The sequence below is a fragment of the Balaenoptera musculus genome, chromosome 10 (genome assembly GCF_009873245.2).
Source record: "Balaenoptera musculus isolate JJ_BM4_2016_0621 chromosome 10, mBalMus1.pri.v3, whole genome shotgun sequence".
Taxonomy (NCBI): Eukaryota; Metazoa; Chordata; class Mammalia; order Artiodactyla; family Balaenopteridae; genus Balaenoptera; species Balaenoptera musculus.
Window position 1 is genome coordinate 29223580 of NC_045794.1, and position 25124 is coordinate 29248703.

Consider the following 25124-nt stretch of genomic DNA (forward strand, 5'->3'; position numbering starts at 1 on the left):
ACCTCCTAAACTAAGTTGAATAAAAGTGGCAAGATGGACATCCTTATCTTGTTCCTTATCTTAGAGGAAATGCTTTCAGTTTTTTACCATTGAGAATAATGTTTGCTGTGGGTTTGTCATATATGGACTAAATTATCTTGAGTTAGGTTCCCTCTATGCCCACTTTCTGGAGTGTTTTCATCATAAATGGGAGTTAAATTTTGTTGAAAGCTTTTTCTACATCTACTGAGATGATCATATGAATTTTATTCTTCAGTTTGTTAATGTGGTGTATCACATTATTTGTGTTTATTGCAGAATCTTTGCATCTCTGGATAAATCCCACCTGATCATAGTGCATGACTCTTTTACTGTGTTGTTCGATTTGGCTTGCTAGTATTTTGTTGAGGATTTTTATGTCTATGTTCATCAGTGATATTTGGGCCTGTAATTTTCTTTTTTGTGATACCTTTGGTTTTGTATCAGGTTGATGGTGGCCGTGTATAATGAGCTTGTGAGTGTTCCTTCCTCTGCAATTTTTTAGAATAGTTTCAGAAGGATAGGTGTTAACTCTTTTCTACATGTGTGACAGAATTCGCCTGTGAAGCCATCTGGTCCTAGACTTTTGTTTGTTGGAAGTTTTTAAAGCACAATTTCAATTTCAATATTTGTGATTGGTGTGTTTATATTTTCTATTTCTTCCAGGTTCAGTCTTAGAAGGTTGTACCTTTCTAAGAATTCATCCATTTCTCCTAGGTTGTCCATTTTATTGGCATAGAGTTACTTGTAGCAGTTTCTTACGATCCTTTGTATTTCTGTGGTGTCCATTGCAACTTCTCCTTTTTCATTTCTAATTTTATTGATTTGAGTCCTTTCCCTTTTTCTTGATGCGTATGGCTAAAGTTTTATCAATTTTGTTTATCTTCTCAAAGAACCAGCTTTTAGTTTCATTTATCTTTGCTATTGTTTTCTCCATCTCTACTTATTTCTGTTCTTTATAATTTCTTTTCTTCTACTAACTTTAGGTTTTGTTCGTTCCTGTTTCTCTAGTTGCTTTATGTGTAAGGATAGGTTGTTAATTTGAGATTTTTCTTGTTTCCTGAGGTAAGATTGTATTGCTATAAACTTCCAAGAACTGCTTTTGCCACGTCCCATACATTTTGTATCGTCATGTTTTCATCGTCAATTTTCCCTAGGTATTTTATGATTTCCTCTTTGATTTTTTCAGTGATCCATTGGTTGTTTAGTAACATATTGTTTAGCCTCCATGTGTTTGTGTTTTTTTACCTTTTTTTCCCTGTAGTTGATTTCTACTCTCATAGCATTGTGGTCAGAAAAATGTTTTATGATTCCGATTTTTTAAATATGCCAAGGCTTGATTTGTGGCCCAAGATGTAATCTTTCTTGGAGAATGTTCCATGTGCACTTGAGAAGAAAGTATATTCTGCTGCTTTTGGATGGAATGTCATATAGATATCAATTAAGTCTATCTGGTCTAATGTGTCATTTAAGGCTTAGGTTTCCTTATTAATTTTCTGTGTGGATAATCTGTCAATTGGTGTAAGTGGGGTGTTAAAGTCCCCCACTATTATTGTGTTACTGTTGATTTCCCTGTTTATGGATGTTAGCATTTGCCCTATATATTGAGGTGCTCCTATGTTGGGTGCGTATATATTTACAATTGCTATATCTTCCTCTTGGATTGATCCCTTGATCATTATGTAGTGTCCTTCCTTGTCTCTTTTAACAGTATTTTAAAGTCTATTTTGTCTGATATGAGTTTTGCTACTCCAGCTTTGATTTCCATTTTCATGGAAAATCTTTTTCCATCCTCTCACTTTCAGTCTTTATGTGTCCCTAGGTCTGAAGTGGGTCTCTTGTAGACAGCATAATATGGGTCTTTTTTGTATATCTATTCATCCAACCTATGTCTTTTGGTTAGAGCATTTAATCCATTTACATGTAAGGTATTTATTGATATGTATGTTCCTATTGCCATTTTCTTACTTGTTTCGGATTTGTTTTTGTAGGTCTTTTTTCTTCCCTTCCTCTTTTGTTCTCTTCTCTTGTGGTTTTATGACCATCTTTAGTGTTGTGTTTGGGATGCTTTTTCTTTTTTGTGTGTGTATCTCTTGTAGTTTTTTGGTTTACTGTTCTCATGAAGTCTGGATATAGCAATCTGTATAGGTACAAGGTTGTTTTAAGATGCTGGTGTCTTTCCCACCTAGAGAAGTTCATTTAGCATTTGTTGTAAGGCTGGTTTGGTGGTTCTGAATTCTCTTAGCTTTTGCTTGTCTGTAAAGCTTTTGATTTCTCCATCAAATCTAAATGAGAGACTTTTTGTGTAGAGCATTCTTGGTTGTAGGTTTTTCCTTTTCATCACTTGAAGTATATTGTGCCACTCCTTTCTGGCCTGCAGAATTTCTGCTGAAAAATCTGTTGATAACCTCATGGGGATTCCCTTGTATGTTATTTGTTGCTTTTCCCTTGTTGTTTTTAATATTTTTTCTTTGTCTTTAATTTTTGTTAGTTTGATTAATATGTGTCTCAGCATGTTCTTCCTTGGGTTCATCCTCTATGGGACTCTCTATGCTTCCTGGACTTGAGTGAGTGTTTCTCATGTTAGGGAATTTTTCGGCCATAATATCTTCAAATATTTTCTCAGGCCCTTTCTCTTTCTTTTCTCCATCTGGAACCCCTATAATGTGAATGTTGGCATGTTTAATATTGTCCCAGAAGTGTCTGAGACTGTCCTCATTTCATTCTTTGTTTCTTTAAAAAAATTTTTTTTAGATTGAAGTATATTTGATTTACAATTTGTGCCAATCTCTGCTGTATAGCAAAGTGACTCAGTTATACACATATATACATTCCTTTTTTATATTCTTTTCCATTATGGTTTATCACAGGATATTGAATATAGTTGCCTGTGCTATACATTAGGACCTTGTTGTTTATACGTTCTTTTTTCTTTATTCTGTTCTGTGGCAGTGATTTCCATCACTCTGTCTTCCAGCTCACTTATTCGTTGTTCTCCTACATTTATTCTTATATTGATTCCTTCTAGTGTATTTCAGTTATTGTATTGTTCATCTCTTTTTGTCCTTTAAATCGCACTGCTTCTTAAACATTTCTTGCATTATCTCGATCTGTGCCTCCATTCTTTTTCTGAGATCTTGGATCATCTTTACTATCATTACTATTAATTCTTTTTCAGGTAGATTGCCTATCTCCTCTTCATTTAGTTGTTCTTGTGGGTTTCTATCTTTTTCTTTCATTTGCACCAATTTCTCTGTCATCTCATTTCATCTAACTTACTGTGTTTGTGGTCTCCTTTCCACAGGCTGCAGGATAATAGTTCCTCTTGCTTCTGGTGTCTGCCCCCTGGTGGGTGAAGTTGGTCCAGGGCCTTTTGCAGGCTTCTTGGTGGGATGGGCTGGTGCCTGCCCTCTGGTGGGTGGAGCTGGGGCCATGTCAAAGGGTGTGTTTTGGGAGATTAACCAAGATGGCGGAGTAGAAGGACGTGCTCTCACTCCCTCTTGCGAGAGCACCAGAATCACCACTGGCTGCTGGACAATCATTGACAGGAAGACCCTGGACTTCACCAAGGAGGATACCCCGCGTCCAAGGACAGAGGAGAAGCCACAGTGAGACGGTAGGAGGGGCGCAATCAGAGTAAAATCAAATCCCATAACTGCTGGGTGGGTGACTCACAGACTGGCGAACACTTATACCACAGAATTCCACCCACTGGAGTGAAGGTTCTGAGCCCCTCGTCAGGCTTCCCAACCTGGGGGTCCGGCAACGGGAGGAGGAATTCCTAGAGAATCAGACTTTGAAGCCTAGAGGGAATTGATTGCAGGACTTTGACAGGACTGGGGGAAACAGAGACCCCACTCTTGGAGGGCACACACAAAGTAATGTGTGCATCGGGACCCAGGGGAAGGAGCAGTGACCCTGGGGGAGACTGAACCGGACCTACCTGCTGGTGTTGGGGGGTCTCCTGCAGAGGCGACTGGTGTCTCTGTTTCACCGTGGGGATAAGGACACTGGCAGCAGAGGCTCTGGGAAGTTCTCCTTGGCGTGAGCCCTCCCAGAGTCTGCCATTGACCCCACCAAAGAGCACCGGTAGGCTCCAGTGTTGGGTTGCCTCAGGCAAAACAACCAACAGGGAGGGAACCCAGCCCCACCCATCAACAGTCAAGTGGATTAAGGTTTTACTGAGCTCTGACCGCCACAGCAACAGGGAGGGAACCCAGCCCCACCCATCAACAGTCAAGTGGATTAAGGTTTTACTGAGCTCTGACCTCCACAGCAACAGTCAGCTCTACCCACCACCAGAGCCTCCCATCAAGCCTCTTAGATAGCCTCAACCACCAGAGGGCAGACAACAGAAGCAAGAAAAACTACGATCCTGCAGCCTGTGGACCAAAAACCACAGTTACAGAAAGATAGAGAAGATGAAAAGGCAGAGGGCTATGCACCAGATGAAGGAACAAGAAAAAACCCCAGAAAAACAACTAAATGAAGTGGAGATAGGCAACCTTCCAGAAAAAGAATTCAGAATAATGATAGTGAAGATGATCCAGGACCTCGGAATAAGAATGGAGGCAAAGATTGAGAAGATGCAAGAAATGATTAACAAAGACCTAGAAGAATTAAAGAACAAACAAACAGAGATCACCAATACAATAACTGAAATGAAAACTACACTAGAAGGAATCAATAGCAGAATAATTGAGGCAGAAGAACGGATAAGTGACCTGGAAGACAGAATGGTGGAATTCACTGCTGCAGAACAGACTAAAGAAAAAAGAATGAAAAGAAATGAAGACAGCCTAAGAGACCTCTGGGACAACATTAAACGCAACAACATTCACATTATAGGGGTCCCAGAAGGAGAAGAGAGAGAGAAAGGACCAGAGAAAATATTTGAAGAGATTATAGTCGAAAACTTCCCTAACATGGGAAAGGAAATAGCCACCCAAGTCCAGGAAGCGCAGAGAGTCCCATACAGAATAAACCCAAGGAGAAACACGCCGAGACACATAGTAATCAAAGTGGCAAAAATTAAAGACAAAGAAAAATTATTGAAAGCAGCAAGGGAAAAACGACAAATAACATACAAAGGAACTCCCATAAGGTTAACAGCTGATTTCTCAGCAGAAACTCTGCAAGCCAGAAGGGAGTGGCATGATATACTTAAAGTGATGAAAGGGAAGAACCTACAACCAAGATTACTCTACCCGGCAAGGATCTCATTTAGATTTGATGGAGAAATCAAAAGCTTTGCAGACAAGCAAAAGCTAAGAGAATTCAGCACCACCAAACCAGCTCTACAACAAATGCTAAAGGAACTTCTCTAAGTGGGAAACACAAGAGAAGAAAAGGACCTACAAAGACAAACCCAAAACAATTAAGAAAATGGTCATAGGAACATACATATCGATAATTACCTTAAACGTGAATGGATTAAATGCCCCAACCAAAAGACATAGACTGGCTGAATGGATACAAAAACAAGACCCATATATATGCTGTCTACAAGAGACCCACTTTAGACCTAGGGACACATACAGACTGAAAGTGAGGGGATGGAAAAAGATATTCCATGCAAATGGAAATCAAAAGAAAGCTGGAGTAGCTATACTCATATCAGATAAAATAGACTTTAAAATAAAGAATGTTACAAGAGACAAGGAAGGACACTACATAATGATCCAGGGATCAATCCAAGAAGAAGATATAACAATTATAAATATATATGCACCCAACATAGGAGCACCTCAATACATAAGGCAACTGCTAACAGCTATAAAAGAGGAAATCGACAGTAACACAATAATAGTGGGGGACTTTAACACCTCACTTACACCAATGGACAGATCATCCAAAATGAAAATAAATAAGGAAACAGAAGCTTTAAATGACACAATAGACCAGATAGATTTAATTGATATATATAGGACATTCCATCCAAAAACAGCAGATTACACGTTCTTCTCAAGTGCGCACGGAACATTCTCCAGGATAGATCACATCTTGGGTCACAAATCAAGCCTCAGTAAATTTAAGAAAATTGAAATCATATCAAGCATCTTTTCTGACCACAACGCTATGAGATTAGAAATGAATTACAGGGAAAAAAACGTAAAAAGGACAAACACATGGAGGCTAAACAATACGTTACTAAATAACCAAGAGATCACTGAAGAAATCAAAGAGGAAATCAAAAAATACCTAGAGACAAATGACAATGAAAACACGACGACCCAAAACCTATGGGATGCAGCAAAAGCGGTTCTAAGAGGGAAGTTTATAGCTATACAAGCCTACCTAAAGAAACAAGAAAAATCTCAAGTAAACAATCTAACCTTACACCTAAAGAAACTAGAGAAAGAAGAACAAACAAAACCCAAAGTTAGCAGAAGGAAAGAAATCATAAAGATCAGAGCAGAAATAAATGAAATAGAAACAAAGAAAACAATAGCAAAGATCAATAAAACTAAAAGTTGGTTCTTTGAGAAGATAAACAAAATTGATAAGCCATTAGCCAGACTCATCAAGAAAAAGAGGGAGAGGACTCAAATCAATAAAATCAGAAATGAAAAAGGAGAAGTTACAACAGACACCACAGAAATACAAAGCATCCTAAGAGACTACTACAAGCAACTTTATGCCAATAAAATGGACAACCTGGAAGAAATGGACAAATTCTTAGAAAGGTATAACCTTCCCAGACTGAATCAGGAAGAAACAGAAAATATGAACAGACCAATCACAAGTAATGAAATTGAAACTGTGATTAAAAATCTTCCAACAAACAAAAGTCCAGGACCAGATGGCTTCACAGGTGAATTCTATCAAACATTTAGAGAAGAGCTAACACCCATCCTTCTCAAACTCTTCCAAAAAATTGCAGAGGAAGGAACACTCCCAAACTCATTCTATGAGGCCACCATCACCCTGATACCAAAACCAGACAAAGACACTACAAAAAAAGAAAATTACAGACCAATATCACTGATGAATATAGATGCAAAAATCCTCAACAAAATACTAGCAAACAGAATCCAGCAACACATTAAAAGGATCATACACCACGATCAAGTGGGATTTATCCCAGGGATGCAAGGATTCTTCAATATACGCAAATCAATCAATGTGATACACCATATTAACAAATTGAAGAATAAAAACCATATGATCATCTCAATAGATGCAGAAAAAGCTTTTGACAAAATTCAACACCCATTTATGATAAAAACTCTCCAGAAAGTGGGCATAGAGGGAACCTACCTCAACATAATAAAGGCCATATATGACAAACCCACAGCAAACATCATTCTCAATGGTGAAAAACTGAAAGCATTTCCTCTAAGATCAGGAACGAGACAAGGATGTCCACTCTCACCACTATTATTCAACATAGTTCTGGAAGTCCTAGCCACGGCAATCAGAGAAGAAAAAGAAATAAAAGGAATACAAATTGGAAAAGAAGAAGTAAAACTGTCACTGTTTGCGGATGACATGATACTATACATAGAGAATCCTAAAACTGCCACCAGAAAACTGCTAGAGCTGATTAATGAATATGGTAAAGTTGCAGGATACAAAATTAATGCACAGAAATCTCTTGCATTCCTATACACTAATGATGAAAAATCTGAAAGAGAAATTATGGAAACACTCCCATTTACCATTGCAACAAAAAGAATAAAATACCTAGGAATAAACCTACCTAGGGAGACGAAAGACCTGTATGCAGAAAACTATAAGACACTGATGAAAGAAATTAAAGATGATACCAACAGATGGAGAGATATACCATGTTCTTGGATTGGAAGAATCAACATTGTGAAAATGAGTATACTACCCAAAGCAATCTACAGATTCAATGCAATCCCTATCAAATTACCAATGGCATTTTTTACGGAGCTAGAACAAATCATCTTAAAATTTGTATGGAGACACAAAAGACCCCGAATAGCCAAAGCAGTCTTGAGGGAAAAAAATGGAGCTGGAGGAATCAGACTCCCTGACTTCAGACTATACTACAAAGCTACAGTAATCAAGACAGTATGGTACTGGCACAAAGGGTGTGTTTTGAGATGGCTGTGAGATCAGTACAACTTTAGGTAGCCTGTGTTCTGTTGGATGAGGCTGGTTTCCTATCTTGTTGGTTGTTTGGCCTGAGGCTTTCCAGCGTTGGAGCTTGCAGGTTGTTGGGAGGGGTTGTGTCTTGGTGCTGAAATGTTGGCCTCCGGGAGAGCTCACTCTGATCAGTATTCCCTGGGGCTTCTGCTACCAGTGTCCTTGCCCTCATAGTGAGCTATAGTCAATGCTTTGCACCCCAGGATACCCTCCAAGACCCCTAAGTAGGTGTAGCCCAGGTTCCTATGGAGGTACTTTGTGCTGGGTCCCAGTGCACGTGAGACCTTTGTACACCCTCAAGATTGGAGTCTGTTTCCCCCATCCCTGTAGAGCTCTTGCACTCAAGCCCCACTGGCCTTCAAGGCTGTATGCTCTGGGGGTTCTTCCTCTCGATTCAAGACCCTCAGACTGTCTTGGGAGGGTTATTTTTATGTGGGAACATCCCTGTGTAGCCTGTGTGGGTTTAATATTTTTTGGTGCAAGCATTGTTTTTAGTATAGACGACTGCCACCTTTTCCCTCAGTGTATGCTGGCCATTATCCCCTTGATAGGAGATGTGACTGATGTTGTGGTGACCAGAGCCTGCACTGGATATTAAGTGGGGCCTCCCCTTTGCTCTGTGGTTGTCACTGCCCTGTTAGAGGTGGGGTTTGCTCCATAGTTGTTGGAGTAGAGGCCCCAAGATCTGTTTCTTAGCTGTGTTTCTGATCTGCAGTGTGAGCTAGGCAGGATTGGATCACTCCCACTGGGAGGAAAGCCAATGAGTATTCCTCCTCTGGAGTTATTCACCTGTGGGTGTGCTCTGTCGTGTCACTTTTCACCCATTGTGCAAGTTTTCAGATTACACTGTTGTTGGCACTGCTCTCGGCCTTACCTTAACTGTGGGTATGCCTGCTATTGGCCCTGGTGTCTTTCAGATGTTTTCACCAGGCCACCAGCGTAGGTCCACTGAAGTCAGGTCCCCAGACTGCAGTAATCATGAGTCTGGACCCCCTGTGGTCAGCTCAGACTCTAGCTTGGCACAACCCTGGCATGTATGTTCCCACAAAGCCTACAGCTGCTAAAGCTAGAACCGTCTTTTCTGTGGGAGCCTTGTGGTCCATTCAGATGTTCTGTAGGCACTGAGTTTACAAAGCCAGTTGCAGGGGTGTCAATTCACAGTTTGCACAGCTGCGAGGAGAGAGTGCAGCTTTTCTTCCATAGTTGCATGGCCCCTGGGGCTTAGCTGTGTTTTCAGTCCCACCTATTTGTGTGGGCCACCCACAGGCGTCTGCTCCTGAGGCTGCCCGGAGCACATGAGTCCACCCGGTGAGGAGGGGGTGCAGAGGAGGAGGCAGCAGATGGGGTTGTGGGAGCCCATGTGGGAATGGGTCATGCAGGGGAGCTGGCAGCCATGGGAGTGAGAGAGCTAGCTGGTGGCCTCGGGTATGAGAGAGCTGGCCCTGGTGGGGACAGGGTATGCTGGAGAGCCGGTGGCCAACGGTGCAAGAGAGTCAACCCTGGCAGGAGCCCTTCCTAGTGCCTGGGGAGGCAGGGGCCGGCATGTGGGGAGAGAGGCTGCAATGGTAGCCCCACCCCTTTTGTGTCACTCAACAATGGCACTTCATTTATATGGTCTGGGTTTCCTCTACAAGCATTCCCAGTTGTGGATTTCCTCACTCCCATCCCCTCAGGCTGTCTCCTTGCAGCCAACAGCACTCTTCTCCCCAGGTTTGCTCTCCAAATCCCAAGTTCCAGTACCCAGCCCCATTCTGCACTGGTGGATGCACGTCTCAGGCTGGGGCATGCAGGGCTGTGGCACAGACTATCTGTGTAGGTCTCACTGTGTCCTGCTTGTCACAGACTGGTTGCTGCACTTTCCTCCGATAGCCCCCAAAGCTTCCCTTCTGTCCCAACTTATCTTCCCACCAGTGAGGGGGCTTCCCTGGATGCAGGAACCTCTCCTCTCCTTCAGCTCCCTGCCCAGGGGCGCAGGTCCCTTTCCACTTCCTCTCCTCTTACTTTTCTCTTCTTTTGTTCTACCCAGTTACATGGGGATCTTTCTTGTCCTTTTAGGTGTCTGAGGTCCACTGCTAGTGTTCATGTGGTGCTCTGTGAGAACTGTTCCATTTTTAGATGTATTCTTGATGCATTTGTGAGGAGAGATGAACTCCATGTCCTCCTACTTCTCCACCATCTTGGCAGAGTCAGATTGGGGTCCCAGGTTCAGCTCCAGAAGCCCACTTTGATGCAAGTAAGGCTTCAGCCTCTTGGCTGGCCTCTGGGGCAAGGCACTGTTCCACTGTGCGAGCGGGGAGAGAAGTGAGTCTTCCATCTGGGGGCATTTACTTTTTTTTTTTTTTTTTAAATATAGTGTCTGGACTGGGTCCTATCTGTAGACATTCAGATTTAATTGCTGTGGGGTGCGGCTCAGTCATTGGTACGGTTTCTTTTTTTTTTTTTAATTAATTAATTTATTTATTTATTTTTGGCTGCGTTGGGTCTTCGTTTCTGTGCCAGGGCTTTCTCTAGTTGCGGCGAGCGGGGGCCACTCTTCATCGCGGTGCATGGGCCTCTCACTATCGTGGCCTCTTTTGTTGCGGGGCACAGGCTCCAGATGCGCAGGCTCAGTAGTTGTGGCTCACGGGCCCAGTTGCTCTGCGGCATGTGGGATCTTCCCAGACCAGGGCTCGAACCTGTGTCCCCTGCATTGGTAGGTGGATTCTCAACCACTGCACCACCAGGTAAGTCCGGCATTTACTTTTTATTTCTCTTTCAACACTTCTTGTTACCTCTGGAGAAAGTCTCAGTTGTTATTACTATGTCTTTTTCCTGCAGCTTTATTGAGGTATAATTGGTATATAAAAAACTGCACATAATTAATATAAGCAATTTGCTGTGTTTCAACATATGTATATACTCATTTTACCATCAAAACAATCAAGGTAATAAACATATCCATTAGCCCCATTTCCCTGTGTCCCTTTCTCTCTCTCTCTGTGTGTGAGTGTGTGTGTGTGTGTATGTCTGTGTGTGTGTGTGTGTATGATTCAATCACCTTATTTGTTATTGTTCTGTGCAGGCTTTCTATTTCTTCTTGATTCATTCTTGGTAGGTTGTAACTTTCTAGGAGTTTATTCATTTATTCTAAGTTGTCCAATTTGTTGGAGTCCAATTGTTTATAATAGTCCCTTATAATATTTTTTTATTTCTGTGACTTCAGTTGTAATATCTGCTCTTTCATTTCTGATTTTACTTACTTGAGTCATTTTTCTGCTTAGTCTAGCTAAAGGTTTGTAGATTTTATTTATCTTTAAAAAAAAATCAACTCTTAGTTTAGCCAGTTTCTTTCTATTGTTTTCCTAGTCTCTAGTCCATTTAATTCTGCTCTAATTTTTATTTAATTTTAATTATTATTTCCTTCCTTCCATTAACTTGTGCTGAGCTTGTTGTTCTTTTCCTAGTTCCTTGAGGTATAAACCTAGGTCGTTTGAGATTTTTCTTCTTTTTAAAAATGTTGTCTTATCATTATAAATTTCCCTCTTAGTACTGATCACACCCAAAAAAATAGTACAGTATTTTACAGTATCCCATAACTTTGGGTATATTGTGTTTTCATTTTTCTCAAGATATTTTCTAATTTCCTTTTTGATTTCTTTGACCCAATGATCATTCAAGAGTGTGTTAATTTCCATTTATTTGTGAGTTTTGTGATTTGTTTTTGTTATTGATTTCTGTTTTTTTTTTTCCATTGTGTTCAGAAAAGATACTTAGAATGATGTCAATCTTCTTACATTTAATGAGACTTGTTTTGTGACTCAGCAGGTGATCTATCCTAGAGAATGTTCCATGTATGCTTGAAAAGAATATGTATTCTGTTGCTGTTGAATGGAATGTTCTGTATATGTCAGTTAGGTTCCATTTGGTCTAGAGCATTACTCAAATTTGCTGTTTCCTTATTTATTTTCAGCCTGGGTGATCTATTCATTATTGAAAGTGGGTAGTGAAGCCTTCTAATACTATTGTATTGATGTCTATATCTCCCTTCAGATATGTCAATTTAAAAAATACGCTTAGATTCTTTGATGTTTGGTCTATACATATTTATAATTATTATGTCATCCTGTTGTATTGACCCTTTAAAATTTTTGTTCTTTTTAATAAAAATTGTACTTAAGGTGTACAACATGATGATTTGATATACATATACACAGTGAAATAATTACTACAGTCAAGCATGATAACATATCATGATGTCACATAGTTACCATATTTTTGGGGGTGTGATCAGTGCACTTGAAATTTACCCTTTTAGCAAACTTCCAGCATTCAGTGCAGTATTTACTATAGTCATCATACAATATATGAGATCTCTAGACATATTCATCCTATGTAATGCAACTTTGTACCCTGTGACTAATATCTCCCCATTTCCTTTACCTCTCCAACTCTGTTAACCACTGTTCTAACACTCTGCTTCTATGTATTCAGCATTAAAAATTCTACATATAAGTGAGACGATGTAGTTTTTTTTTTTCTTTCTGTGTCTGGCTTATTTCACCTAGCATAACATCCTTCAGGTTCATCAATGTTGTTGCAAATGGCAAGCTAAAAAATATATATATAATTATATAAAATGATATATATCACATAAATTGATGCTTTTATTATGTAATGACCTTTGTCTGTTTGGATATTTTTGACTTAAAGTTTGTTTTTTCTAGGTATAGCTGCCCTTGCCTGCTCTCTTTTGGTTACCATTTGCATGGAGTATCTTTCTATCCATTCCTTCATTTTCATCCTATGTATGTTCTTAATTCGAAGTTGAGCCTCTCATAGGATACAATTGGGTCTTTTTTTTCTTTTTTAATCTATTCACCTACTTTATGTCTTTTGATTGATTAATTTTATCCACTTATATTTTGGTTTTCTTTTGATTCACCATAAAATATACCTAAGAGAAGGGGAGATATATTCAACCATCAAGAGAGTTACAGATAGAGCTTGAAGCAGATACAGTAAACTTGGAATTTCTTTGAAGTTTGTTGTTTTATCTTAAAAATTCATAGAAATTTTGCATTTTACTTTATAATAAATTTGTGCTTGTATTAATGCTTTATGTCTTAACTTTGAGGAAAATTAATGGTGTAGAAAAAATCATAAGTGTATTGTGTGGTTCTCACTCCTGCTAGATACACTAATTTGAAAATACAATGTACTTTATATAAGAACTATTCAATCCATTTTAGTCTTGTCACCATCAGTAGCATAGAATAATCCTTTAAAACTATTATCTCAGAGACCTTCAAGATGGCGGAGGATTAAGACGTGGAGATCACCTTCCCCCCCACAAATACATCAGAAATACATCTACATGTGGAACAACTCCTACACAGCACCTACTGAACGCTGGCAGAAGACCTAAGACTTCCCAAAAGGCAAGAAACTCCCCACGTACCTGGGTAGGGCAAAAGAAAAGGAAAAGACAGAGACAAAAGAATAGGGAGAGGACCAGCACCTCTGCGAGGGAGCTGTGAAGGAGGAAAAGTTTCCACACATTAAGAAGCCCCTTAACTGGTGGAGATGGGGGTGGCAGGGGGGAAGCTTTGGAGCCACAGAGGAGAGCACAGCAACAGGGGTGCAGAGGGCAAAGCAGAGAGATTCCCACACAGAGGATCAGTGCCGGCCAGCACTCAACAGCCTGAGAGGCTCGTCTGCTCACCTGCCAGTGCGGGTGAGGGCTGACAGCTGAGGTTCGGGCTTCGGAGGTCAGACCTCAGGGAGATGACAGGGGTTGGCTGTGTGAACAGTGCCTGAAGGGGGCTACTGCACCACAGCTAGCTGGGAGGGAGTCTGAGAAAAAGTCTGGAACTGCCTAAGAGGCAAGAGACCATTGTTTTGGGGTGTGTGAAGAGGGGATTTGGAGCACTGCCTAAATGAGCTCCAGAGACGGGCGCGAGCCGTGGCTATCAGCGTGGACACCAGAGACTGGCATGAAATGCTAAGGCTGCTGCTGCAGCCACCAAGAAGCCTGTGCTCAAGCACAGGTCACTATCCACACCTCCCCTCCTAGTAGCCTCTGCAGCCCACCACTGCCAGGGCCCCATGATCCAGGGACAACTTCCCTGGGAGAACACACAGCGTGCCTTAGGCTGTTGCAATGTTATGTTGACCCCTGCAGCCTCAGACTTGCCCCGCATTCTGTACCCCTCCCTCCCCCCGGCATGAGTGAGCCAGAGTTCCCTAATCAGCTGCTACTTTAACCCTGTCCTGTCTGAGCAAAGAACAGGTGCACTCAGGGGACCTACATGCAGAGGCAGGGTCAAATCCAAAGCTGAACCCCAGGAGATGTGTGAACAAAGCAGCAAAAAGGAAATTTCTCCCAGCAGCCTCAGGAGCAGGGAATAAAAACTCCACAATCAACTTGATGTACCCTGCATCTCTGGAATAACAGAATAGACAACAAATCATCCCAAAATTGAAGCAGTGGACTTTGGGAGGAACTGTAGACTTGGGGTTTACTTTCTGCATCTAATTTGTTTCTGGTTTTATGTTTATCTTAGTTTAGTACTCAGAATTTATTATCATTGGTAGATTTGCTTATTGCTTTGGTTGCACTCTTCCTTTTTCTTTATATATATAGACATACATATTTTTTCCTTATCATCTTTTTTGAGTGTCTATGTGTATGCCTCTTTGTGTGATTTTGTCTGTATAGCTTTGCTTTTACCATTTGAACTAGGGTTTTGTCTATCAATTTTTTTTTCTTTTATTACTTTATAAATTTTTTTTAATAATTAAATTTTTTTTTGTTTTAACAATATTTTATGTTTTATTCTATTCTATTCTATTCTATTCTATTTTTTCTTTCTTTCTTTCTCCCTTTTCATCTAAGCCATGTGACTGACAGGGTCTTGGTGCTCCAGCTGGTAGTCAGGCCTGTGCCTCTAAGGTGGGAAAGCCGAGTTCAGGACATTGGTCCACCAGAGACCTACCGGCTCCACATAATATCAAATGGTGAAAGCTCTCCCAGAGATCTCCATCTCAATGCTAAGACCCAGCTCCACTCAACGAACAGCAAGCTACAGTGCTAAATACCCTATGCCAAAAAACTATCAAGACAGGAACACAACCCCACCCATTAGCAGAGAGGCCACCCATTAGCAGATAGGCTGCCTAAAATCATAATAAGGTCACAGACACACCAAAACACACCACCAGACGTGGACATTCCCACCAGAAAGACAAGATCCAGCCTCATCCACTAGAACACAGGCACTAGGCCCCTCCACCAGGAAGCCTACACAACCCCCTGAACCAACCTTAGCCACTGGGGGCAGACACCAAAAACAACAGGAACTACAAACTTGCAGCCAGCGAAAAGGAGACCCCAAACGTAGTAAGTTAAGCATAATGAGAAGACAAAGAAACACACAGCAGATGTAGGAGCAAGGTAAAATCCCACCAGGCCAAACAAGTGAAGAGGAAAGAGGCAGTCTACCTGAAAAAGAATTCAGAGTAATGATAGAAAAGATGATCCAAAATCTTGGAAATAGAAGGGAGAAAATACAAGAAACGTTTAACAGGACCTAGAAGAACTAAAAAGGAAACAATGATGAACAACACAATAAATGAAATTTAAAATTCTCTAGAAGGAAACAATAGCAGAATAACTGAGGCAGAAGAACGGATAAGTGACCTGGAAGATAAAATAGTGGAAATAACTTTTACAGAGCAGATAACGAAAAAGAATGAAAAGAATTGAGGAGAGTCTTAGAGACCTCTGGGACAACATTAAACACACCAACATTCAAATTATAGGGGTCCCAGAAGCAGAAGAGAAAAAGAAAGGGACTGAGAACATATTTGAAGAGATTATAGTTGAAAACTTCCTTAATATGGGAAACAAAAGAGTCAATCAAGTACAGGAAGCACAGAGAACCACATACAGGATAAATCCAAGGAGAAACAAACCAAGACACATGCTAACCAAACTATCAAAAACTAAATACAAAGAAAAAATATTAAAAGTGGCAAGGAGAAAGCAACAAATAACATATAAGGGAATCCCCATAAGGTTAACAGCTGATCTTTCAGCAGGAACTCTGCAAGCCAGAAGGGAGTGACAGGACATATTTAAAGTGATGAAAGGGAAAAACCTATAAAAAAGATTACTCTACCCAGCAAGGATCTCATTCAGATTTGACGGAGAAATATAAATTTTACAGACAAGCAAAAGCTAAGAGAATTCAGCACCACCAAACCAGCTTTACAGGCAAATGCTAAAGGAACTTCTCTAGGCAGGAAGCACAAGAGAGGGAAAAGACCTACATAACAAACCTAAACAATTAAGAAAAGTGTAATAGGAACACACATATCAATAAGAACCTTAATGTAAATGGATTAAATGCCCCAAGTAAAAGATATAGACTGGTTGAATGGATAAAAAAAAAAAAAACAAGATCCGTATATATGCTGTCTACAAGAGTCCCATTTCAGACCTAGGGACTCAGACAGACTAAAAGTGAGGGAATGGAAAACGATATTCCATGCAAATGGAAATCAAAAGAAAGCTGGAGTAGCAATTCTCATATCAGACAAAATAGACTTTAAAACAAAGTCTATTACAAGAGACAAAGAAGGACACTAGATAATGATCAAGGGATCAATCCAAGAAGAAGATATCACAATTGTAAATATTTAGGCACCCAAACATAGGAGCACCTCAATAAATAAGGCAAATGCTAACAGCCATAAAAGGGGAAATCAACAGTAACACAATCAGAGTAGGGGATTTTAACACCCCACTTTCACAAATAGTCAGATCATCCAAAATGAAAATAAATAAGGAAACACAAGCTTTAAATGATACATTAAACAACATGGACTTAATTGATATTTATAGGACACTCCATCCAAAAACAACAGAGTGCACTTTCTTCTCAAGGGCTCATGGAACATTTTCCTGGATAGATCATATCTTGGGTCACAAATCAAGACTTGGTAAATTTAAGAAAATTGAATATGTATCAAGTATTTTTTTTGGGCCACAATGCTATGACACTAGATATCAATTACAGAAAAAAATCTGTGACAAATACAAACACATGGAGGCTAAACTAAATAACCAAGAGATCGCTGAAGAAATCAAAGAGGAAATCACAAAATACCTAGAAAGAAATGACAATGAAAACACGACAACCCAAAACCTATGGGATGCAGCAAAAGCAGTTCGAAGAAGGAAGTTTATAGCAATACAATCCTACCTCAAGAAACAAGAAACATCTCAAATAAACAACCTAACCTTACACCTAAAGCAATTAGTAAAAGAAGAAGAACAACAACAACAAAAACCAAAGTTAGAAGAAGGAAAGAAATAATAAAGATCAGATCAGAAATAAATGAAAAAGAAGTGAAGGAAACAATAGCAAAGATCAATAAAGCTAAAAGCTGGTTCTTTGAGAAGATAAACAAAATTGATAAATCATTAGCCAAACTCATCAAGAAAAAAGGGAGAAGTCTCAAATCAATAGAATTAGAAATGACAATGGAGAAGTAACAACTGACACTGCAGCAATACAAAGGTTCATGAGAGATTACTACAAGCAACTATATGCCCAAAAAATGGACAACATGGAAGAAATGGACAAATTCTTAGAAAAGCACAACCTTCCAAGACTGAAGCAGGAAGAAATAGAAAATATAAACAGACCAATCACAAGCACTGAAATTGAGACTGTGATTAAAAATCTTCCAGCAAACAAAAGCCCATGACCAGATGGCTTCACATGCGAATTCTATCAAACATTCAGAGAAGAGCTAACACCTATCCTTCTCAAACTCTTCCAAATAGAGCAGAGGGAGGAACACTCCCAGACTCATTCCACAAGGCCACCACCACCCTTATATCAAAACCAGACAAAGATGTCACGAAGAAAGAAAACTTCAGGCCAATATCACTGATTAGCATAGATGCAAAAATCCTCAAGAAAATACTAGCAAACAGAATCCAACAGCACATTAAAAGGTTCAGACACCATGATCAAGTGGGGCTTATCCCAGGAATGCAAGGATTCTTCCATATACACAAATCAATCAATGTGATAAACCATATGAACAAATTGAAGGAGAAAAAGCATATGAGCATCTCAATAGATGCAGAAAGAGCTTTTGACAAAACTCTGCACCCCTATATGATAAAAACCTTCCAGAAAGTAGGCATAGAGGGAACTTACCTCAACATAATAAAGGCCATATATGACAAACCCACAGCCAACATCATTCTCAATGGTGAAAAACTGAAACCATTTCCTGTAAGATCAGGAACAAGACAAGGTTGCCCACTCTCACCACTATTATTCAACATAGTTTTGGGAGTTTTGGCCACAGCAATCAGAGGAGAAAAAGAAATAAAAAGAAATCCAAATTGGAAAAGAAGAAGTAAAGCTGTCACTGTTTGCAGATTACATGATACTATACATAGAGAATCCTAAAGATGCTACCAGAAGACTGCTAGAGTTAATCAATGAATTTGGTAAAGTAGCAGGGTAAAAAACTAATGCACAGTAATCTCTCGCATTCCTATACACTAATGATGAAAAATCTGAAAAAGAAATTAAGGAAACACTCCCATTTACCATTGCAACAAAAAGAATAAAATGCTTACGAATAAACCTACCTAAGGAGACAAAAGACCTGTATGCTGAAAACTATAAGACACTGATGCAAGAAATTAAAGATGATACAAACAGATGGAGAGATATATCATGTTCTTGGATTGGAAGACTCAACATTGTGAAAATGATTATACTACACAAAGCAATCTATAGATTCAATGTAATCCCTGTCAAACTACCACTGGCATTTTTCACAGAACTAGAACAAGAAATTTCACAATTTGTATGGAAACACAAAAGAACCTGAATAGCCAAAGCAATCTTGAGAAAGAAAAATGGAGCTGGAGGAGTCAGGCTCCTGGACTTCAGACTATACTATAAAGCTACAGTAATCAGGACAGTTTGGTACTGGCACAAAAACAGAAATATAGATCAACGGAACAGGACAGAAAGTCCAGAGATAATCCCACGCACATATGGTCAACTTATTTTTGATAAAGGAGGCAAGAATATACAGTGGATAAAAGACAGTCTCTTCAATAAGTGGTGCTGGGAAAATTGGACAGGTACATGTAAAAGTATGAAATTAGAACACTCCCTGGCACCATACACAAAAATAAACTCAAAATGGATTAAAGACCTAAGTGTAAAGCCAGACACTATCAAACTCTTAGAGGAAAACATAGGCAGAACACTCTATGACATAAATCACAGCAAGATCCTTTTTGACCCACCTCCTAGAAAAATGGAAATAAAAACACAAATAAACAAATGGGACCTAATGAAACTTAAAAGCTTTTGCACAGCAAAGGAAACCATAAACAAGACCAAAAGACAACCCTCAGAATGGGAAAAAATATTTGCAAAGGAAGCAACTGACAAAGGATTAATCTCTAAAATGTACAAGAGCTCATGCAGCTCAACAACAAAAAAACAAACAATCCAATCCAGAAATGGGCAGAAGACCTAAATAGACATTTCTCCAAAGAAGATATGCAGATTGCGAACAAACACGTGAAAGGATGCTCAACATCACTAATCATTAGAGAAATGCAAATCAAAACTACAATGAGGTATCACCTTACAGCATTCAGAATGGTCATCATTTAAAAATCTACAAAAAATAAATTCTGGAGAGGGTGTGGAGAAAAGGGAACCTTCTTGCACTGTGGTGGGAATGTAAATTGATACAGTCACTACGGAGAACAGTATAGAGGTTTCTTAAAAAACTAAAAATAGAACTACCATACTACCCAGCAAACCCACTACTGGGCATATACCCTGAGAAAATCATAATTCAAAAAGATTCATGTACCACAACGTTCATTGTAGCACTATTTACAATAGCCAGGACATGGAAGCAACCTTAATGCCCATTGACAGGTGAATGGATAAAGAAGATGTGGCTCATATATACAATGGAATATTACTCAGCTATAAAAAGAAACAAAATTGGGTTATTTGTAGTGAGGTGGATGGACCTAGAGTCTGTCATACAGAGTGAAGTAAGTCAGAAAGAGAAAAACAAATACCATATGCTAACACATATATATGGAATCTAAGGAAAAAAAAAAAAAAAAGGTCATGAAGAACCTAGTGGCAAGATGGGAATAAAGACATAGACCTACTAGGGAATGGACTTGAGGATATGGGGAGGGGGAAGGATAAGATGTGACAAAGTGAGAGAGTGGCATGGGCATATATACACTACAAAACGTAAAATAGATAGCTAGTGGGAAGCAACTGCATAGCACAGGGACATCAGCTCTGTGCTTTGTGACCACCTAGAGGGGTGGGATAGGGAGGATGGGAGGGAGGGAGATGCAAGAGGGAAGAGATATGGGAACATATGTATATGTATAACTGATTCACTTTGTTATAAAGCAGAAACTAACACACCATTGTAAAGCAATTATACTCCAATAAAGATGTTTAAAAAAATAAAGAATTATTAGATCACAGATTTTCAAGTAGTCTGAAAGTGTTAACTGGCAACTACCCCTATATTTGAGAATTTTTAAAGTGCTGGACAAAACATAAAAAACTGCAATATAACAGTGTGGAGCCTGTAGTTTTAGGTGGTATATAGAAATGCACCTAGGGATTTTATATCTAAAAGTTTAACTTTTATAGTAGAGATATATCAGTACAAAATCTACAAAATTAATTGGTAAACACCGATAAGAACATTTATAATAACTATCATGAGTTAACACAAAATAAGTTCTATCATTTTTTCTTCTCTTTTTATAAAAAACAGTGGTGGGTATGATACTGTGTAAGAGAGAGTAAGAGTCGACTATAATTTATTTTGCATTAATATAATTTTTGATTCTGCTTTATTTGAGAGCCATCAAAAACTAGGAAAAGAAAGTATAGTTAACACTACTTATATAGGCTAACACAATGAGCTAGGATCTGATTTTCAAATTACAGATAATGACCCACTAGTGAATTCTGAAATCAATTTTGTGGGTCAAGACCTGCATTTAAAAAAAAGTAATAGAGAAGAATAGGATACCATAGTAATAAAGAGAAAATATGAGATAAGGATAAGTATTATTTCATAATCTTTTATTTTAGTTGTGTGTGTCCAGAGATGAGATATAAAATTCATAACTTAGTACAGATTGTGGATGAAAATGCTTGAAAAACCTGAGCTAAAGGGTCACACTCAGAAAATGGTCATCAATGTATCTGTCAACCTGAGGTGGAGTTCCACAGGAGAGTCCACTGGGGTCAGCCCTGAGTGCAGGGGTATTTTAGCATCTTGTCTATGTCTCAGATAATGAAAAGTAGAACACATTTTGCTAACAATGTCTAGTAGGGAGATGGTAAAGTACCAGAACCTTCGAATAGAGAACTGAGGTTTCATACTGACTTTGAACATTGATAAACTGATCTAAGTGCAGTTCTTTTTCAAGTTTTGGCTACATATTGGGAAATATATGAGAGCTATACTTTTCTGATTATCTAAAAATAAGGCAGGGTTTCATAGGATTTGCAACTGAGTCAAGACAAACTTTTTAGTGATTTTAAAAGTGATGTCTAATTTACTTATGCATTAGTAAAAAATGATAAGCAAGTTTACATTAAACATTTTTTTCTAGAACATGCATTTAGAATCATCAGCAATTATATTCTACTCTCAATACCATGTATTATATACAGGTAGAACTCTGGGAATTTATAAAATTAGCTAATATATTAATTTCAGAGAGGTTAAAATAATGTGCCCTATATATCACTGAAAGGCTTCAGTTGTCTTCATAGAATTCAGTCTCTTATTACTTCCCAGCTACTATAGAATATACATTAGATATGAATGATTTACACAATTGAGATTATGATTGATATTGCTCTCATGGATGCCTTTTCAATGAAAAAAAAGTTTTCCTCAGTCGAACAAATATAGGTCCTAACATAAACCAGTGTATGTTTCTTCATTTGAGACTTTGATGTAAAGTTCTTATTGAAATATCATGATAGCTCAATGGAGATTCTTTTTACTGTATATCTTTTCCCTCACTTTCTTGGAGGTAAATTAGAAGAAAACAACTTTCATTTGTGGAGTCAGGACAACAATAATGTTATGATTTCACTCTGGTCCAGTACACTAGAATAAATAACTTATCTACTCCCACTTACCTTGCTACATGATTAATTACAGGAGCAAAGTTGGTTGGCCCATACAGTTGTACAGATTTCAGACTCCTATAATAAGCTTCCATGACACCCTCAATGCCATCACAGTAAGGGTTTTGAGGGTTCCCATTCTGTAGAAAGTTACAGGCAAAAAAAGAGTAAAGAATGTATAGTGTCTGTAAAGCTCAATTAAAAAAGAGAATGATACAGGTTCATACTCATAAAGATTTTTTGGATGAAAACTCAGTTATAGATTTATAATAGCAAAAAAATAATAAATTAAGTGATCAACATAGATTACATTTACATAGATTGTGATATGAGATAATGTGCAATCATTAAAAATGGATACTTTTCAATTAAAGGGCAGGAGAAAATTCTAAATAATCTTGAGAAGCTGAATATCATGACATTTTACAATTAATAGTGTCTTATTTATACACAGGTCTGTGTACATACAGAGATAAACATATAAAAATCTAAAAAGAAGGAAACAAAATGTTAATATTTGCTACCTCTGAGTAGTTATAAATTGTTGATTTTTATTTCATTGTTTAGACTATTCTATATTTTCCAAGTTTTCTGCAGTGACATGTATTCAAATCAGAAAAAAAAATTCTATCAATTTAAACAGTTTTACTTTATAGAAGCAAAAATGTAAAATATCTGCCATATGCATATTTTCAGGCCACAATTAATAACCCCAACTAAAGAAACGATCAGAGGGACTCTAATTTGGTGTGAGTAGCATCAAGACAAGGGAAAGGGAAAATAATCAAAGAAACATATCCATATTGTTCAAGGGAATTGGAGCTTACCACCGGAGTTCTTATTCTGCAGATAGTAACCCAGAAGGACAACTTTAAACCTGGAGATCTAGTCTAGCTTTCTCATACTTTGAATGCTCTGTTATTAGGTTTAATTCTCGTAGTCCAGCTTCCACAAATAACACAAATAAGGCAGTGTTATCTATTGCTATGTAGCAAATTATCCCAAAAGTCAGTGTCTTAAAACAGTAGGCATTTATAATCCCATACATTCTTTTTAGGTGTCAGGAATCCAGAGGCAGCTTAGCCAGGTGATTCTTGCTCTGGATCTCTTAAGAGCTTGCAATCAAGAAGCCAACCTGTGTTGCAGTCATCTGAAAGCCTGACCAGAGTTGGAGGATCTGCTTCTAAGAAGGCTCACTTACATGGTTTGCTGGCAGTAGGTCAACACGAGCTCTGCATAGGGCTGCTTTAGTGTTCCAACAACATGGCAGCTAACTTCCCCAAAATGAGTGATCCGAGAGAGAGAGAGAGAGAGCAAGGAGGAAGCTCCAATAAGCTCCTAGTCTTATAAGTTGCATAGCATTACTTCTACTTTCATCTATTTGTTAGAAATGAGTCACTAAATGTAGCCCATACTCAAGGGAAGAGGAATTAGGCTCCACCTCTGGAAGGGGGTAATATAAAAAAATTTGTAGCTCTATTTTAAAACACTAGGGACAGTAACCATGCTTAAACAGAGTAGGCCGTAATTTTAGCATGTATGTTTTTACCTGAACAATCAAAAGTGATTAGTAATTTATAACTTAAATTTGTTGAATTCTATATACTAAGCTTTATATTAAAATATTTACATACATTATATAATTTTTATAGTATAACAACCTAAAAAAGTAGATAAAATGCTATTATTATTCTCACTTTACAGATGAGGCATTGAGAGCTTAGATATTGTGCCCAAAGTCACACAACACCAGTAACAGAGCCAACATTTCCAGAGCCCCATCTCTTAACCACCACTATACCACCATATTACAAAATCCTAAGCATTTTGAAAGACTGAGGATCTTAGGGAACTAAGTCAGATGTTACCAATCATTACAATTTTGTCATTTGTGAAAGAAGGACTTATAACCATTGTCCTTTTAATTTTGTCTGTTTATTCAAACTTTTTATTTTTACCTCATGTAAATTTTTTTAAAACATAAAAATAATAAAAGAACTCTTTATATTATAAAATTGCCTACAGGAATTGATTGAAATTAAAACGTGAAAGTTTAATATTTAGCACAAAGCAGTGACTGGTTTGTTTTGATGTTAATCTGCGCTGACCTGTAATTAACCTTCCTTTAAATAAAATTTTATGGTGTTCTATCTCTTGATAAGGTATAAAGCTAATTAAAATTGAAACTCATTACTGATTTTGTGCATATAAAAATGTATTATATATCTGCCTTAAGGGAACAATTACGAACCAGGATAGTTCTGAGTTACTTTTTGATCAGCATTTTAACATTTTGACTGGAGGGATTTATATTTCTATAAAATTATGAATTTCCTTTATTCCTTTGGAAATAATAAAGTCACCATTTTCCCCACCATTTCATTTATCTTGATTAGAAAGATTTTATAAATCTTTAAAAAAATATTTCTTAAAATAATTATGTGGAGAATTAGTTTTTGCTTGTTATGACAAATAAAAATAAGCTTATGTGTGGCTCTAACACAGAAGTAAAACAGAATGTTTTTGAAAATAAGTACATTCAATTTTGTTGTTTATTAATGAAGAGGGCAGTGGATGCCCTATTTTTTATTTCCTTTTTAATTAACAAACTTTTCCACTTCTGAAATAATGAATGTTAATTTGTAGAACACATAGAAAGTATAAAGAACAAACTTCAAAATGAGCAATAATCCCACACACAGACTTAAGTGAGGAGTGTCCAGCTCTCACCAGTTTTTTCCCTTCATTTGGCTCCCTGAG

General features: G+C 38.2%; 1 protein-coding gene across 3 annotated transcripts in view; it reads right to left on the reverse strand.

The window, feature by feature from the left end:
• The window catches only part of CPNE8 (copine 8), a 318962-nt gene that overhangs the window by 18666 nt on the left and 275172 nt on the right, over positions 1-25124 (reverse strand). For 2 of the 3 annotated variants that reach the window (XM_036867580.1, XM_036867582.1), the window contains 2 exons: positions 23566-23634; positions 22377-22504 (listed from right to left, as the gene is read on the reverse strand). In XM_036867580.1, the coding sequence (XP_036723475.1) occupies positions 22377-22504; positions 23566-23634 (197 nt within the window). The remainder of the gene's footprint in view (positions 1-22376; positions 22505-23565; positions 23635-25124) is intronic. The other variant, XM_036867581.1, reaches the window with a different exon arrangement.